Source organism: Tetrao urogallus, assembly GCF_951394365.1.
Source record: "Tetrao urogallus genome assembly, chromosome: 11".
NCBI lineage: Eukaryota > Metazoa > Chordata > Aves > Galliformes > Phasianidae > Tetrao > Tetrao urogallus.
This window is the reverse complement of record NC_136824.1, coordinates 14303235-14319401: the sequence shown is the minus strand read 5'-3', so window position 1 is coordinate 14319401 and position 16167 is coordinate 14303235. Positions and strand designations below refer to the sequence as shown.

The window sequence follows — 16167 nt, the reverse complement described above, 5'->3', positions numbered from 1 at the left end:
TAAATAGGTAGTGCTGTACTAGCTGAAGGAGCAGAAGGCTGGGAAATGTGCTGACTGCAGCTGCTGAACTACCTCAGTCATACAGCAGCTGCAGAACTGACATGGCCTGGAATCCAGAGCTTGGCTCTTGGGTTTTGCTTTTTTCTAACTCTGAATTGTCAAATATGTGTCAGATATTGGAGTAAGGGAGTAGCCTGTTCCTTCATGAATTTCTGCTCACAAGTGATAAATAAATGGTATCTGTTGGAAATCACAATGTAACAAGGTACTGAATGAGCCCATGCCTTCGGTAACTGCTTGCTGTAAAGGCGATTACCAAGAATGAAGTTGAATTAACCACCATATCCGTGTGTGGGAAGTATTTTATTTCTGCCTGTTTGTTGTTGACTTGGTTCTTTGAAAACAATCAAAAAAAATCCCACTCAATTTGCCTTTCAAAGAAATGGGCATGTGATTTATTGCTGTGGTTGCTTGGGATACTGTGTGCTGAAACTGGGTGATGTAATCTTCATTTTTTTGTTTCAAGTGTGTTGGAAAACAAATTGGTTCTACTTATCTGATTGTTTATGCTTATAAATGATTTTTAAAGTTAACTCTGCAGGGCATTTAATCAATGTTTTTTTATATGTGATTTTTAACCACGAGTATTTTTTCACTGTTATGTGCTCTGTCAACCTTTGTAAACATACAGCCACGAGTTGGAAGTGCTCTTTGACACAGATGTTATTACAAGCACGCCAGTGCTTCCCCCTGCCTGCAGCCTGTGTTCCATTGGCGCGTGCTTTGTGCCGTGCTAGTTGGCTTGTGACCCAGCTTTCACCGATTGCCACCCACAGAAAAAAGAAAAGCGAACTGTAGGAAGGAGGATGGGGAAAGCTTTCTGTTCAGCTTTACAGAATTAATGTCAGATGATTGGGGTGACTTTTTTCTATTTTTAAGGATATATTCTTATCTGTGAAAGTTTTGTTTTGTGTGGGCTACATTCACCTTCCATGACCCGTGATGTGTTCGGGCTCCAGCACTGAGGGGCAGTAGTTTGAGATGAGCTTCCCGCCCTTTCCAGTACCGGGCTTTAACACGTGTATCCGTGCTGTAGCCGTGGCAGTTTTTAGAGGACCTGCAGGACATGCTCTAACTCTATGCAGGATGAAGCACGTGAAGGACAGCTGCGCTGAGAAAAGGCGGGAGGGAAGCAGAACCGCTCTGCAGGGTCCGGCCCCGAGCACCGCCTGCGGGCGGGCGCGCGCGCTCCGCCCCTCTCCGGGCAGGCGCCGGCCGTGAGGCGGCGGCAGACAAGATGGCGGCGCCGGCGGGGCAAAGCGCGCTGCGGCGGCTCTGCGGCGTCGCGCTCTTCGTGTCGCAGCTCTACGTCCTCTCCGGCCGCGGTGAGCGCGGTGCCCCGGCCGGGCTGGGGAGGGCGGTGGGGACGGGCAGGGCGGGCCCGGCGGAGCCTCAGCGCGGTGGCTGCCGCTCTCGGGGTGGTCGGGCGGGGCCGGGGCTGCTGGCGGGGCTGACCTCAGACGCGCGGCCCGGAGGTGGGCGGCGGAGCGGTGCCCCCTGACGCTCACCGGGTGGCACCGTTGCCCGGGCGCGGCCCCGTGCCGCAGCTCCGCGTGAGGAGCGGCTGCAGTGCGCGGTGCAGACGCGGCGGGAAATGAGCGGTGAGAAAACAAGGCTGAGCTGGAACATCAGCGCGGGTTGTATGGAAGGTGTGAATCACTTCTGCTCGTCTTTGATATCTAATGTTTACATCTTATTATTTATAAAATGGGAAACCTGACATACATTTTCATTATTATTGCACTTTCCGTGTTGTGTTTTTTTTTTCTTTTAACCAATGTGCTGAAAGCAAACCGTTCCTGGTGCACTTTATTCTAAAAATACCACTTTCTCCTTTTTTTTTTTTTTTTTTTTTTTTTTTTTTTTTTTTTCTCCTCTCACAGCAGGATCTTTGATGGCCACGAAGCATTCACAGCCACAGTCCACATTTGCAAAAAGCCTGACTTCAACAAGCACAGACGCTCCCTACTTCAGGGCAGCAGGTACAGTTTGTGTTGCTGTTCCCTGTGTTTTAGCCCTGTGGGTTTTCTCCTCCGAGTATTGAGGTTACCAGTAAAGGTCTTCAGTTCTATCTTAGAAACTTCTGTGTTCTTTTAGAGAAGTTGTGGAGCATCATATCAAGAATTACTCTTCAATAACCATAAGAAATGATTTGCATTATACAGTTAGAAAACTTGTTCATATAAAATCTTAAAGTTAAATTGGCATTGTAGTTCATGTGTTTTATGCCTATGATGGATGGTGGAAATTCTGGAGCGACTTCAGAGTTCTGCAAGAAGTTGTTACTGCTCCCAGTGCAATTAAACACAGCTTTTGCACATCCCTGAGGTAGGTAAGCAGAGGTAAGTGTTTCAGATAGGGAGTAAATTAAGAGGTGATTCTGAACACATGTGAACAATACACGTCTGTGAGCAAGTCCATGCTGAGTGTTGTTGTGCTGGGCTGTGCTGTCCAGTGCAGAACTTCTCAAGATCCTTGCAAGTTGCTCTGCTATGTCATATAGTATAGATTCTGCACGTTGCAAATTAAGGAAAGTCCTTTATATGGTATCAACACACACGTATGTATTTGAATATGCATGCTTCAAACTAGATTGCTTTTTTAAATTAGAATTTTTTTATAACTTCATTTACATATTTCATCTTTCAGAAAGTACAGAAATTCCAGCTTATGTGACTAAGTGTCCAAGCAATGGACTTTGCAGTAGGTTGCCACCAGACTGCATGATATGTAACACAAATTATTCCTGCATATATGGGAAGCCAGCCACTTTTGATTGCAGAGTCAAACCGCATGTTCATTGTGTTGTAAGTAACCTATTATTTTTAAAACTAATTTTGAGTAATTTAATTAAACTTTGACATCTTGTCATAAAATATCTGTATGTTTTTAAAAACTTCTTACGTATGCAGTTTGTTAGGTTATCATAGGCAGGTTATCCGTTTTTTGTGATTGAGCTGCCGGCAGTTGGTAGAGAGTCAGACCTACTCTTCTCTGCTTGTCTTTCTTGCTTTGGATCTTGTTATGCAGCCACTGATCGATTGTGTTTAATTGGCGTGCTGACCAACGAGAACTGAACCAGTTTGAGAATGGGGAGGCTAATGTCTGTCAGAGGTTGAAACCAAATGAGTAAGAACAGTCAATTTGGCAGCAGCCTCATTTGGAGTAGAGGAAGCAGTAGTACTAAAACTGTGTTTTAATACCTTTGTCACTTTTATCATGTTGATTTTTCTACTGGATATGGAGGTAACAAAGAGCAGCTGACATTTTGCCCAACATTTCTATCTACGAGATGCAGTTTGATACTGAAAGCTGACCGTTTCTTGATTGCTAATGAAGTGGTAATGCTGTCCTTCTGTAGGATCAGAATAACCACGAGCAGGAGAACTTTACAATTAACATGACGTGCCAGTTTTGCTGGCAGCTTCCAACAACTGACTACGTGTGCACCAATTCTACAAACTGCATGACGGTTTCCTGTCCCCGGCAGCGATACAATGCCACTTGTACAGTGCGGGACCACATCCACTGTCTGGGTAATGTGCCGTACCAGGGATTTTGTGAACACTTTTTTCTAAATGGCTTTTTAATGTTGAGTCAGCACAATGATTGTTTATGTTGATTACAGTAGCAATCTGCACCTTGATCAATCTATTGGATTCTTTTTTACAGTTGCGTTTTAATTTTTGTTTATAAAAGTGATAGCTAACTGCAAACATTGTTTTACAGGACTGTTGTATACCTTTCATGTGAGGGAAAATTGGTCTTTCTTTTTGTTAACTTTTATGACTTAAACTACTTTGCACAACATTAATAGAATCAATTTCAAACGTCTCAGGATAATGGAAAAAGTCACACTGGTGTCACCCCACTAGTTTAATTTTTCCCTGTTTATTTGTTCATTTACCGTTCATGTTTTCTGATGTGAGACAAAGTTTGATTGTCTACAGAGGACTGTAAAATGTAAGATTTTCTCAAAAATTCCTGTTTCAATCACTGCCAACCCTTTTAGTGCCTTGTTAGAGGAATACAGTGAGTGTGGCTTCATATGTCATTTTCTTACTTATTATGTGATTTTTTTTTATTTATTTATTTATTTATTTTTTTTGTCAGTTGCATTAAGGTTCAAACCTTTTCTAACATTCAGGTAACAGAGTCTTTCCAAAGATGCTGTATTGCAACTGGACTGGAGGTTATAAGTGGTCTACTGCCCTGGCACTAAGGTACACAAGAGCTATTAGCGGAACTTAAGCTGACATGAATTAGTGCGAACGTATCATGTATAAAATCTTTGTTCCACATTGTTCAGTGCAGTGGGTAGTTTATAATGGTTTAGAATTTAGAACTTGGAGGCATATGATGACTGAAGATTTTGTATTAGCTGTCTTCAGTAGAGCTTGAAAGACAAACCTTTACCCTACTTCTGCATTGGATGTGCTTTCTTTAGAGTAAATACCAATGATTCTGAAGCCTCGAGTGATTCTCTGAGTAGAGGGGACATGCTTTCTGTATGGTAACAGATGAGCTACTGAAATAATGTAATGAGGTACTGAAGTAACAGATGAGAATGCTGAAATAATTCTGTGGACTTCACATTGTTTTCTCCCCCTTTATAATATGCTTAAAGCAATTAAGGCTGTAAATCATCCAAATAATCTCTTGAATGTAGCTATTTCTGAATTTGATGGGTATCACTGATCGTTGTGTAGATGGTTTACACTTTTTAAGGCTTCTTTTCCTAGTGTTGTAGCTGGAAATGCTTTAAAAGGAAAGATTCTTTAATTTTAAAATTATTAAGGTAGAAAGCTGCGTAGCAGTTTTGAAATTTAAACTATTTAGGTAGCTTTTGACACATTAAGCCATTAGAGAACTACAACAGTGATTTGAAAGTACAGACACTTTTGGTGTTTTTTGGGGGGTTTTTTTGGACATTTTCCAGTAAGTTTTAGAGGTTCAAAAATGATGAATTATGTAGCAAGAATCCATATTCTCCAAGACAAATACATAAGACTGTGATTAAGGACATAACGTAACACAGTTGCCTTCACAGCAGGAGTCATTCCTGCCACCAGCTGAAGAAGTTGGCTCTTGTGTAGGGATGAGTGTGCTGTTTTTATAGCCTATTTTCAAGCTTCTACAAAGTTAGAAAAGTAGAGAAGTTTTGTTTTCATTGCTTGCCATGAATGGAAAAACTGTCGAGTCTCCGGGTGCTATAAATGTAACTATAACATAACACAGAAGTAATGAATTGTTTTCATTCTCACAGCATCACCCTGGGTGGATTTGGAGCAGATCGTTTCTATCTGGGCCAGTGGAGGGAAGGTCTGGGAAAACTCTTCAGCTTTGGTGGACTTGGAATTTGGACACTGATTGATGTGCTGCTGATTGGCGTGGGCTACGTGGGACCTGCAGATGGCTCTCTTTATATTTAATGTAGTTGTAATTTCCAAGAGGAGTAATTGCTTGGAAAGGGCTCCCTATAGAAGCGTGTAGGAGTCTGAGCCCTTAAGATAGAATAAAGAACAGTTGTTCTTTCTGTGTGGATACATTTTAACGTACAGTATCTGTACTTAGTTTGCCTTTAAATAAGGTAAAACAAAAGGGTGGATCACTAAATTGAAGTTAATTTCCCTTCATTTATGGATGTGCTGCTTTTCTGAGAAAGGTTGATTACCAATATATGTCAATAATGTTTTTTTTCCATTGCGCACTTGCGGGAGGTTAATTTATTTGCCTGAGGGCACTGCGCTTACTGATCTTCATTGCATTCATCTCTAGCTTTTGCTTCTGACTGGTTACTTAGAAATGGGGCTACAATTAGATGGCTCTGAGGCTCAAAGCTAAATGCAAAATAACCGCAGTACCTTTGAGTTCCAGGATGGCTTTGTTTCCGTTGGGTTTGACCAGTGTACGAGTGGAAATATCTCGTTCTGTGCCAGCCAGCCATCCTGCAAGTCGATCTCGGAGCCGGAGGCGTGGCGGTGTGCCCGCAGCCTGGCCGCCCCTCCGGTCAGCCGGAGCTCCGAGGGGCGGTGGTCGGACGGTTGTTTCACTCAATAAACTTGATGTTGGAGCGGTACTTGAGTTTCTCGTTGGTTGTGCTTTCCGTGAACTCTCCTCCCGGTGGGCCCTGCGGGGCGGTGCGCCGTTATGGCCCCTCCCCGGCCCGCCCTGCGCCACAAAGTGCCGTCATGGCGGCGGAGCGGGAGCGGCGCTTCTACCGGGAGCTGCCCAAAGTGGTGAGCGGCTCCGGGCGGCGGCTGCGTGTGCGGCCTCGAGAGGGGCAGAGCCCTGCCTGCCCGCCGGGAGGTGGGCCGGGGGCTGGCACGGGGCGGCGAGTTTTTGTCCCACGGACTTGATGAATGGTCCGGGTGAGGGGATTGAGTTGCACCCTCGGTAAGTTTGCAGATGGCGCCGCGTCGGGAGGACGCGTCGATCTGCTTGAGGGCGGGAGGCCCTGCAAATCCATCTGGGTAAGCTGGATCGCTGTGCTGAGACCGACGGGATGATGTTCAACGAGACCAAGTGCCGGGTCCTGCATTTCACTCACAGCAACCCTGTGCATTGCTGCAGGCTGGCAGAGTGGCTGGGAAGCTGTGTGGCAGAAAAGGGTCTGGAGGTGGTTAGCTGACAGCTGGCTGAGCGTGAGCCAGCAGTGTGCCCAGGTGGCCGAGAGGGTCAATGGGCCATTGGCATCCTGGCTTCTATGGGAGACAGCGCAGCCAGCAGCAGCTGGAGGTGGTCGTCCCTCTGTATGCAGCTCTGGTGAGGCTGCATCCTGAATACTGTGCTCAGTATATATAGGGCCCCTCACTGCATGAAAGACATTGAGAGAGAAGAGCAATGAAGCTGTGAAGGCTCTGGAGCACAAGTGTTATGGGGAGCAACTACGGGAACTGGGATTGTTCAGTGTGGAGAAGAGGAGGTTGTGGTGAGGTGGAGATCAGCCTCTTGTCCCAGGTTAACAGTGATAGGATGAGAAGTGATGGCCTTAAGTTGCACCATGTGAGGTTCAGATTGGATATTAGGAAACATTTCTTAGAAAGGGTGGTGAGGCACTGGCACAGGCCTAGTTAGGTGGTAGAGTCGTCATCCCTGGGGATGTACAAGGGTAGATGTGGCACTAAGGGATGTGGTCTGGAGATGGGTTGGTAGTTGTTGAACTAGATGATCTCAGTGATCTTTCTTCTGATTCTGTTCCATACTCTGGGAAGTGCTGTGCATGTTGGCCTTCTGCTTTTATTTGCAGCTTTTGTAGTCTGTTCTTCCATTTAATACAGTTGAGCTTGACCTTTATTTTTTCTTTATTTTGCCCTGTTTACCCTGAAGCTACCTTCAAGACCTGAGGTCTGTCCCTGATAACATGTGCTTCATGTTCTGAAGGGTGTGTTTTAGTGCATCTGTGCTATCTCGGGGTGCATGCTGCTGCATCTTATCGGTGTTACAGTTCTGGGCTTCCAAAACAGCCAGCAGCACGTACTCACCACACTGTTTGCACAGCAAAATCAAACTGCACACTCTGTGTGTGCTGATGTGCCTTTTCAATAAGATACATCTGTCTAGATTTAAGTTTAATGTCCATTTGAACTCTGTCTTTTGCTTGGAAGACAATGAAATGTGCACCTGGTTCAATGTCCTGAAGTGGGGAGCAGCTGCAGCTCCTGCTGTTCTGCTGGAGTTGTGCACTGATTGAAGTGATGAGACCCCTTTTCCTCTGCCTGGAAATGTAGTGCTTTAGCAATCTGAGATGTAGTAGGTTATAACATTAAATCAAATTTTTGAAAAAGTTACTGAAAAACTGAATTTGAAAAATTATTGAAAAAGATTTCAATATTTTTCCAATTAGCAACTTTATGAAATACTTCACTAAATCTATCTCTGAGAAGAGTGGAATGCCAGGGGGGTTCTATGTAACAAAGCTTGTGTGCATGTGTTTTGATTGAGTTTGGAGGGCTCTAGGTAATTATTTCGTACCTCAGCAGCCAAGAGATCATAAAACAGAGCAAAGATGGAGTGAGGAACAGAGTTGAGAGGCATGGGTTTGCACCTGTAAGACAGTTTGCCACGAGAAAGGCAGAAATCAGTCACTAGCGATGGAACACAATTAATCCTGGTGTGCTGTTAATGGGCAGAGATTGTTGGCCAGAGATAATTGTTATTTGTAATCTTGGAGTGAAATAGTAATGCAGGATACGTGAGTGGTAGTACAAAAGCAAATGTAGAAGCTGTCCTTCTCACTTAATCATCCACAGTGTATTTCCGCCTCCTAGGAACTTCATGCTCATTTGAATGGCTGTATCAGTTCTTCTACTATGAAGAAACTTATGGCGCAGAAACCATACCTTCAGATCCAGAATGGAATGACTGTGATTGACAAAGGAAAGAAAAGAACCTTAGATGAGTGAGTAAACGTGTGAGATCACCATTTACTATGTACCTTTTAATTAAGTTGCAAGCTTAATTATGACTTTGTATACTGACTGCAGAAATATACGTAAATTTCAGCTTAGTAAAAACTTTTAGGTTTTGTTTTCTAGTTGTACCTATAAAGTCATTTCTTAAATATTTTGAAAGAAAATGGAAATCTCATGTTGACATTAATAATTTCTGTTGCAAATGTGTTTACTTCTGAAATCAGAAGTGGCCCTTAAGATGGTCTTGGTTGCCCTATAAACAAAATCCCATGTGCATTTTAACCTACAAGGTGGTTAATTAACATAGTACAAGTTTTCATGGTATAGATTTTATATGAATGCTCAATTTACTGTTTGGTGTTTATTTTCTGACTTTTTATTTTAGATGTTTTCAGATGTTTCAGATCATCTATCAGATTACAACAAGGACTGAAGATATTTTACTGGTAAGTTGGTTAAAATAGTTTCAAACAAGCAAGTGACGTGCAAAGTCAAGGTTGGTTGGTTGAATTCTGAATAACAATGGTATTGACAAAGGTCCCTTTAAGCTACTAGTGTAAAACACATTGATTTAGAAATAGAGGATTAAAATAATGTTTCCATTTAATATTTTTTAAAGCAACAAGGTTCCAATATGGTGGTCCTTATTACTACTCAGACACTTGGACTGATAGTGTCTTAAAAATATGATGTCTCAGTAGCAAAGCTTCTATTTATTACAGTCTTGTGTTTCTTCTTGTCCCATTTATGTACTCAAGATACAGAACTGGAATTGTCTTTTGCTTGCCTCAGATTACAAAATTAACAAGAAGAATGGTTGTGTGATCACTATAGGGAGAATAAAGTGATGCAGTATCCTCTTTTCCTTATCTAAAAGGATTTTTAGGTGGCCTTTTAAATTACAGAAAGATACAGGAGCTGTGAAAGGGTTTGTAAATGCACCAGGTGAGGAGTTTTCTCATTCAGACAGGGAAATGCTTGTTTATCATAACCTGCTCTAGTATCTGTATGGGAAATGAAGGCACTTCCATGGGGACTATTTCCAGGGTCAAAGTGCTGGAAACATCCATCCCAAAAACTTTTAAGCATTCCATCAAAAGATAATTGGGTGTCATTTAGTTGTAAAAGAGAGTGTAAGCCATTATAACTATTATTTTAGTGATGTTGAATACACTGTTTCTTAACTAGATAACTAAGGATGTTGTTAAAGAATTTGCTGATGATGGTGTCAAATATCTGGAATTAAGGAGCACTCCTCGAGAAGAAAATTCCACAGGTATAGTCTGTCCTAGTTGTTAATTCCTAAGTCTGATGTGCTTTAAAGCTTAGTTAAGACTGTGTTAATAACAAGGCACGTTAAATTCAATTGAATCAACTAAAATATACTTTAAATGTAGAAGTAAAATGTAGTGATGTGAAAATGTCATTTTACTGTTTACTGTTAGATTTTTGAGGAAAAAAAAAAAAGATGCACTGGTTATAATTCCGTTACCCAAGAATTTAAGTTACTGACTTTAGTAGGACATTTGATTCCTACTCAGTAGCTGATACATTTTATTTTTATTACTCCATTTCTTTTAATGTTATTTAATAGAAAAACATAAGAAAATTGCTTTTGCTGCATTCTGATTCATAATGTTATTTTATTTCTCTGAGATGCCCTTAGAAGGAGGCTAATTAGTACTACATGAATTAGAAAAAGGTGGAGAAAAATCAAAGGTGCAAAATGAGCAACGAGGCGAGAGAACTGGGTCTGCAGTGTAAAAAAAATAAATTAATTCACATATGTTGATTCCAAATGTGTACGTGTGTTTGTAGGTATGACCAAAAGGATGTATGTTGAAACTGTACTTGAGGGTATAAAGCAGTGTAAAGAAGAAGGCTTGGATATAGATGTAAGGTAAATGAGCCCATGGAGTGCTTCTGTTCAAGGTTTTGTCTAGTCTGATGCTCTGTCATGGTTTGCAGAGAAGTTTACAAAAGAGCATGGAAAAGAAAATTGTCTAAACTAGATAAAATACATCTGTATATTTTTAAATTAGCATGTCATTGACTAATAAAATCTTTCTTACAGAAAGTCACCTTTGTAATGGAATAGAAAGATATTTTATATGCAAATTTAATTTTTCATCTTCATTTTTACCGATAGAGAATGAAACTGGGTGCAACTTTTCTGCTTTAAATCTGTGCATTCTCTGCAATATTTTCAGGAAAGGCAGTGTTTTGAAGGAAATGCATTAGAGACTCTATTTCAGAGCCTACATTCTTTGCAGATGCTTTTGCTGGATTAGCTCTACAAGCAGCCTGCAGTAAAGGAGAGGTAGTTAAAAGGATCAGAAGAGTTTTAGAAGGTGTCAGTTGTTGCTTATGGACAATGAATCTACATGCCTGTATAAAAGATTCTCAATAGCAACCTGTTAGATTTGTTTGTGAAAGTTGAAGGTTTCTTATTTTTCACGTGTGCCTCTCCAAGAGGTTGCTCTCCTGGTACTGCAGGCAGCAGAAGAGCAGTATATTATATTGTTCCCTGCCCTCCTTCTCTCCATGGCTACTGCAGTTCACAAGCTATTGTATTAATCCCGTTGGTGTTCCTCTGTGCTTCAGTACCTTCACTCTCTAAACAGTTTGCTGTGCAAATGCTCTCTGTTGTCACCCATGAAGGAGGTGAAGTGCCGTTCGCGTTGGTGTGAGATTTGTTGGTCTCCTGGTACTCTGGCTTGTTTTACTGAACCTGTACGCTTCTCTCCAAGATTATTAATAGCAATAAATAGAAGAGATGGCCCAGCAGTTGCTAAGCAGACTGTTAAACTTGCTGAAGAATTCCTTCTTTCCACTGATGGGGTTGTAGTAGGACTTGACCTCAGTGGTGATCCAAATGTAAGTTTTTGTTTTGCTTTGATCTGTCCTTGAAGATGACTATTTAATGTTGTGTAGCAGAAGGCAGTTCCAAAAACACTTTGTTCTTTTAAGGTTTTGCCTTACGTTTGTTGCTTGTTTGAGTTAATTACTCATAGTTTTGACACTATGTTAATCCCTGTTGCTGTAAGGGAAAAAGGCACTCTTAACAAAGAATCAGAAGGTTATAACGCTGAAAGAAAAGTCACTGGAAAGCAGTGTTTATCTGGGAAGTGTCTCTTACTAAATTGTCCTAGTAGATAGGCTGAGTTGAGGTGAACTAAATACTATAGCAAGTCTGCACAAGTATGAATTTTGATTTGTTGCACCAAATGGTCTTTCAATATTAAGAAAGCAAGAGTATTTGAAGACAGCTGTTGAGTTGAAATGAAATAGCTCTAGGTGATAGTTATGGAAAGGGTATCAAATCAAGATGTGAGTGGTCAGTGTTGGGCATCAACTGAACTACTGAGGTATAGCTTATTTGTCAAAATTGCACCTGTATAGCAGAACGTTGCCTGCTGTGCTGTAATCTAAAGTGGAGTAGTGGCAAAAGGAAAGTTAGTCAGTGTAACTGTAGTGGAGCTACGTATTTGGATATTGCTAGACTTCTTAATCATATAATTAGAGAATTCCTGTAAAACTAGATGTAGAATGATGATGCTTTTCTATCTTCAAGGCAGGGCATGGTCAAGATTTTTTTGAACCCCTCTCAGAAGCAAAAAAAGCAGGTCTGAAGCTGGCACTGCATCTTTCAGAGGTAAAAGTTTTCATTATTTTAGTCCTCTGTAATTCCCATTTCATAAAAACCTTGATGAAGCTGGCAGTAGCTTCTATGGATTTTGAGAGATTTCTCATGAGAAAGCAGTAATGTTTTGGAGCATTGTGACCAAAGAAAACAAAGGTAGATTTTCATCAATCAGTTCTGAGTAAGAACTGTGGAATTGTTTCTTACCATGTTATACCTAGCAGAGGGGACAGGAGGGGGGGCAGGCATGGATTTGACAATTGGAAATGTTCCAGGAGATCCACTGTTGTTTTTCTGGTATAGTGTCAGAAGTCATGTATAGTAAAAGTTGCACATTCTAAGTTGCATGAGTGAAATTTCAATTTTGTTTTGATTCTGCTGATTCCAGTAGAATGAGCAGAGCCTCCTCTTACGGTCTGTTGAAGTGGTGGTTGATGTCTGCTCTGGTCAGTCTGACGAATGCTGAAAATACTTCTGTTTCTTTAGAAAGTTAAGTGTGATAGATACTGTCATAAAACTGTTCGTACTTTTCTATTTTATTAAGGAGGTTTTTGCAACATATTCCCACATACTGATTTGAAAACATATTACTGTGTGATCTGGTTTTTGCTTTGTTTAGGGGCTCTCACAGTGCTTTTAACAACTGTGTATAACAGATGTTGAAGGACACCTTGACAGGGTACTTTTGAGACCGAAGAATGCAAAGCTGATTTGATGCCTCTGACTGAAAGCACTTAATAATTTCAAACAGTGATTATCTTTCACATATCCTTTTAAGATTATGGCTTCTTTGTTTAATAATTCAAATTTGACAATCACTGTCATACCTTATTGCTTTCTTCAGAGGTTAGCAGTGCAGATATTTAGCCTTGTGTACGCTGTTTTGATTATATATGATTATATACTATGAAAATAGAAGTTGAGCTCAGTTGTGATCATTTATTACGTTATTTTATGCTGCTTTAATGGAATGTAAAATACATCTTCCCTAGATTCCAAATCAAGAGGAGGAGACGAAAATTCTCCTGGGCCTGCCTCCTGACAGGATTGGGCATGGAACGTTTCTCAACTCTGCAACAACTGGCTCAGAAGAATTAGTGCCACTTGTTAGACAGAATCATATACCTATTGGTAAGGAAACAGGAAATCACTTGGTAATCTCTGAACTTACGAATGTCGTGCATACTGCTGATTCAGTAACTCTGATTTGTCTTTGGTGGCTGCCACAAATATGTAAAAAATACAACAATTGATGTCCCTGATGAAAACAAAATTAAATCATAACCCTTGGTTACTGTGAAAGGCTGTGTGGTGTTTGTGTGTGCTTTGCAAGATCCTTATGTTTTACACACAGCAAGTAGTTAAGGAAAAAAATGGCTACTGTGGGCTTGTCAGAAGATCTTACAAAATATTTGAAGCATTGAAAATTAAGAAAACAATTGATTTCAATTTTCGTTTAGAAGGAAGCACGCCCATTAATGTGTGGAAAACATTTTTTAGTATTATATGTTTGATTATTCTGTTTTTTTTTCCTTAGAACTTTGCATGACATCAAACATCAAAACTCAGACAGTGCCCTCCTGTGACAAACACCATTTTGGATACTGGTACAACATTGGCCATCCTGCTGTGCTTTGTGTAAGTTTTTTAACCAGGTTCTTAGGGCAAAACTAGAGTCATATTGGAGTATGTCTCTTTTTATGAATTAGAGCTGAGGTACTAACTCACTGTGTGTCATTACAGCCTATCATCTGCTTACAGCAAATCATGATATTCCATCAGATATATGTTTGTAGTAGAAATTGAAATGCTTAACATTAATCTTTTTATTGAAAGCAGGACATTTCCCTATGTAGATTAAATATAATCAGCAAAGTATGTAATGACATTCTTAAACATTTTTATATGGACGGATTTCACTTAAGCAAGAGTGGAATCACTGTTTTTAAGCTTGTGCTTATATCCTAATTTATTGTGTTGAATAAGGCTTCTGAGATTCTCTTGAATTCTCTCTCCACCTTATGACGGTGCCAAGTATGTGGCAGGATTTTACACTCTACCATCCTGCTGGTTTACCCCTTAGACTTTGTAGCTTTGTGCAAGCATGTGTGTATTTTTAAGCATTACGCTTACCATTCAAACAAGCATCAGTCCTTTGTTTTATTATATATCACTGAGTTTCAAAAATAGATCACAATCAGATTATTTCTGGGATTTTGAATTGTGGTAAGTCTAGATAACCAGTGGTGTCATGTCAGATAGCAGTTTGCTCATGCGTGCCAATAAAAAAAGCAGCAGAAAAAGAGGTGCTATGGTGTCTTAAATTTAACGAGATAGAGTTAGCAGTCTTCTCTGAGGGGGCACAAGGGCTCTAAGTTAGAAATAGGAAATCTCATTAACACTTCAATAATCCTAACTTGTTTCTTTTAGATAGATGATCTTTAGACTGCTTTCAGTCTTGTTTTTAAGATGCTGCCTTCAGTACCTCAGTCTGTAGAAATTATTTGAGCTGACTCAAATGCAAAGGATGAAACAGTTAAAATGCAGAGGATGAAACAGTTTCTTCCCTGAAGATTTAGGAATACAGAATTTGATCTAGTTCACAAATCTGAGAAAGAGAGGAGTGTGGAGATGATGCGTGCAAACTATGTAAATACATGTATATTTGATGTGCTTAACAGGCCATCTTTCCAGCTATGTTTATAGGAAATAGTATTTTCTAGGTAATTTATGTTATTTGTTATGATTTATGTTTGAGAAGTTTTCTTGTGTGTTTGAGTAATTTATTAACTGTAAGTGAAAATAGGGCAAAGTAAGGATGAAATGATACTTAATAGATGGAAGAACTGGAGTAATATGTGCAACACGTCGAAGTAAAACTGTTTTGTAATGTGTAGTCAAAACCCTTTAATTAATTTAACTAATTTAAACTTTATTTTTCTTTTGATTTAACTCCAGACTGATGATAAAGGCGTATTTGCAACAGATCTGTCTCAAGAATATGAACTGGTTGCAAAAACATTTCATCTGACTCGATCGCAGATGTGGGATCTTTCCTATGAATCAATCAACTATATCTTTGCTTCAAATGTAGTAAAATCAAAGCTAAGGGAACGCTGGTGTAAACTGAAGCCGACTCTGTTTGTTTAATCAAACGACTGCTCTAAACAGCTTAGGTACATTAGCTTAATTAGTTGGTTTTTTTAATCGTTCTTTTTTTTAAGACAAAAATCCCTGGCTTTAGCCTTTTCCAGATATTAGGCTTATAAATCTGGTCCACAAACCAAGCCATTGTAAAAAGAAGACAGACGTGCATCCTTTTGGTAGCAAAAGTGAATGTCCTTTCATGGTTGGGAAGGGCCTTAAATCAGCGATTAAAGTTTCAAATATATCATCATGCAGTGTCTCTACTTGATAGGACATTAAAAATAGGACATTAAAAACTTGAATGGAATACATTGTCTTATTAGAAACACTGGAGACTGAGAATAAAGGTACAATTGTTAGGGTTCAAAGGCTGCCTGTTGGCAGCATTATGCCAAGCCGTGTGGATATGGGTTGTGGATTTTTGTTTCTTTGTATTGTTTTCAAACAGAAGTTTTAAGCAATTGATTGAATGTGAAAACAACCTCAGGGAGAAGGAGATATTTGTCTCAAGGGACTTGAATGCTGCATCTGCTTTTGTTGGCGTACCTGTATGACTGAATCCTGCTGTGGGTTCTCCAGTGTACTGGCAGTGCCTATAGGTACACTCAGTACTGATAGTATTTAGACAAAGATTGGAATCTTGAAAGCCTTAGCAAATGGTGGAATACTTGGAGGAAATGGTCTGATTCTTGAAATGCTCTTTCTAATTTCTGTTTATTGTAAAAAGCAATAAAAATGCTTTGAGTATTAATGTTTTAAAGCAATTCCGTTCTGTGTGTGTGTGCATTTGAGATTTATAGGACAGGAATGTGTTGCAGTGCAGCCTGTCTTCCCAGCAGCACTGTGTTTGTTGTGACAGCAGAGGGTGCTGGTTCATTCAGGCTGTGAACGAACATCTGCATA

At 40.3% G+C, this 16167-nt stretch overlaps 2 protein-coding genes across 3 annotated transcripts; both read left to right on the top strand.

Annotated features, from left to right (window-relative positions):
• Positions 1-1297: 1297 nt before the first annotated feature.
• Positions 1298-5492, top strand: TM2D3 (TM2 domain containing 3; the record flags this gene model as incomplete). Of its 2 annotated transcripts, none has more annotated exons than XM_079541129.1 (6): positions 1298-1385; positions 1947-2042; positions 2710-2867; positions 3422-3596; positions 4208-4283; positions 5327-5492. In XM_079541129.1, 6 exons carry the CDS (start codon positions 1298-1300, stop codon positions 5490-5492), a joined length of 759 nt encoding a protein of 252 aa, XP_079397255.1. The 2 variants fall into 2 exon arrangements, with proteins under 2 accessions (XP_079397255.1, XP_079397254.1); XM_079541128.1 differs by having other exon boundaries at positions 1944-2042.
• A 759-nt stretch (positions 5493-6251) lies between these two features.
• MAPDA (N6-Methyl-AMP deaminase) lies at positions 6252-15267 on the top strand (the record flags this gene model as incomplete). The annotated part of the gene is made up of 10 exons (XM_079540759.1): positions 6252-6299; positions 8331-8461; positions 8860-8920; positions 9663-9750; positions 10293-10374; positions 11225-11351; positions 12049-12129; positions 13110-13248; positions 13655-13755; positions 15076-15267. The coding sequence occupies 10 exons, from the start codon at positions 6252-6254 to the stop codon at positions 15265-15267; spliced, it is 1050 nt and encodes a 349-aa protein (XP_079396885.1).
• Positions 15268-16167: the final 900 nt, after the last annotated feature.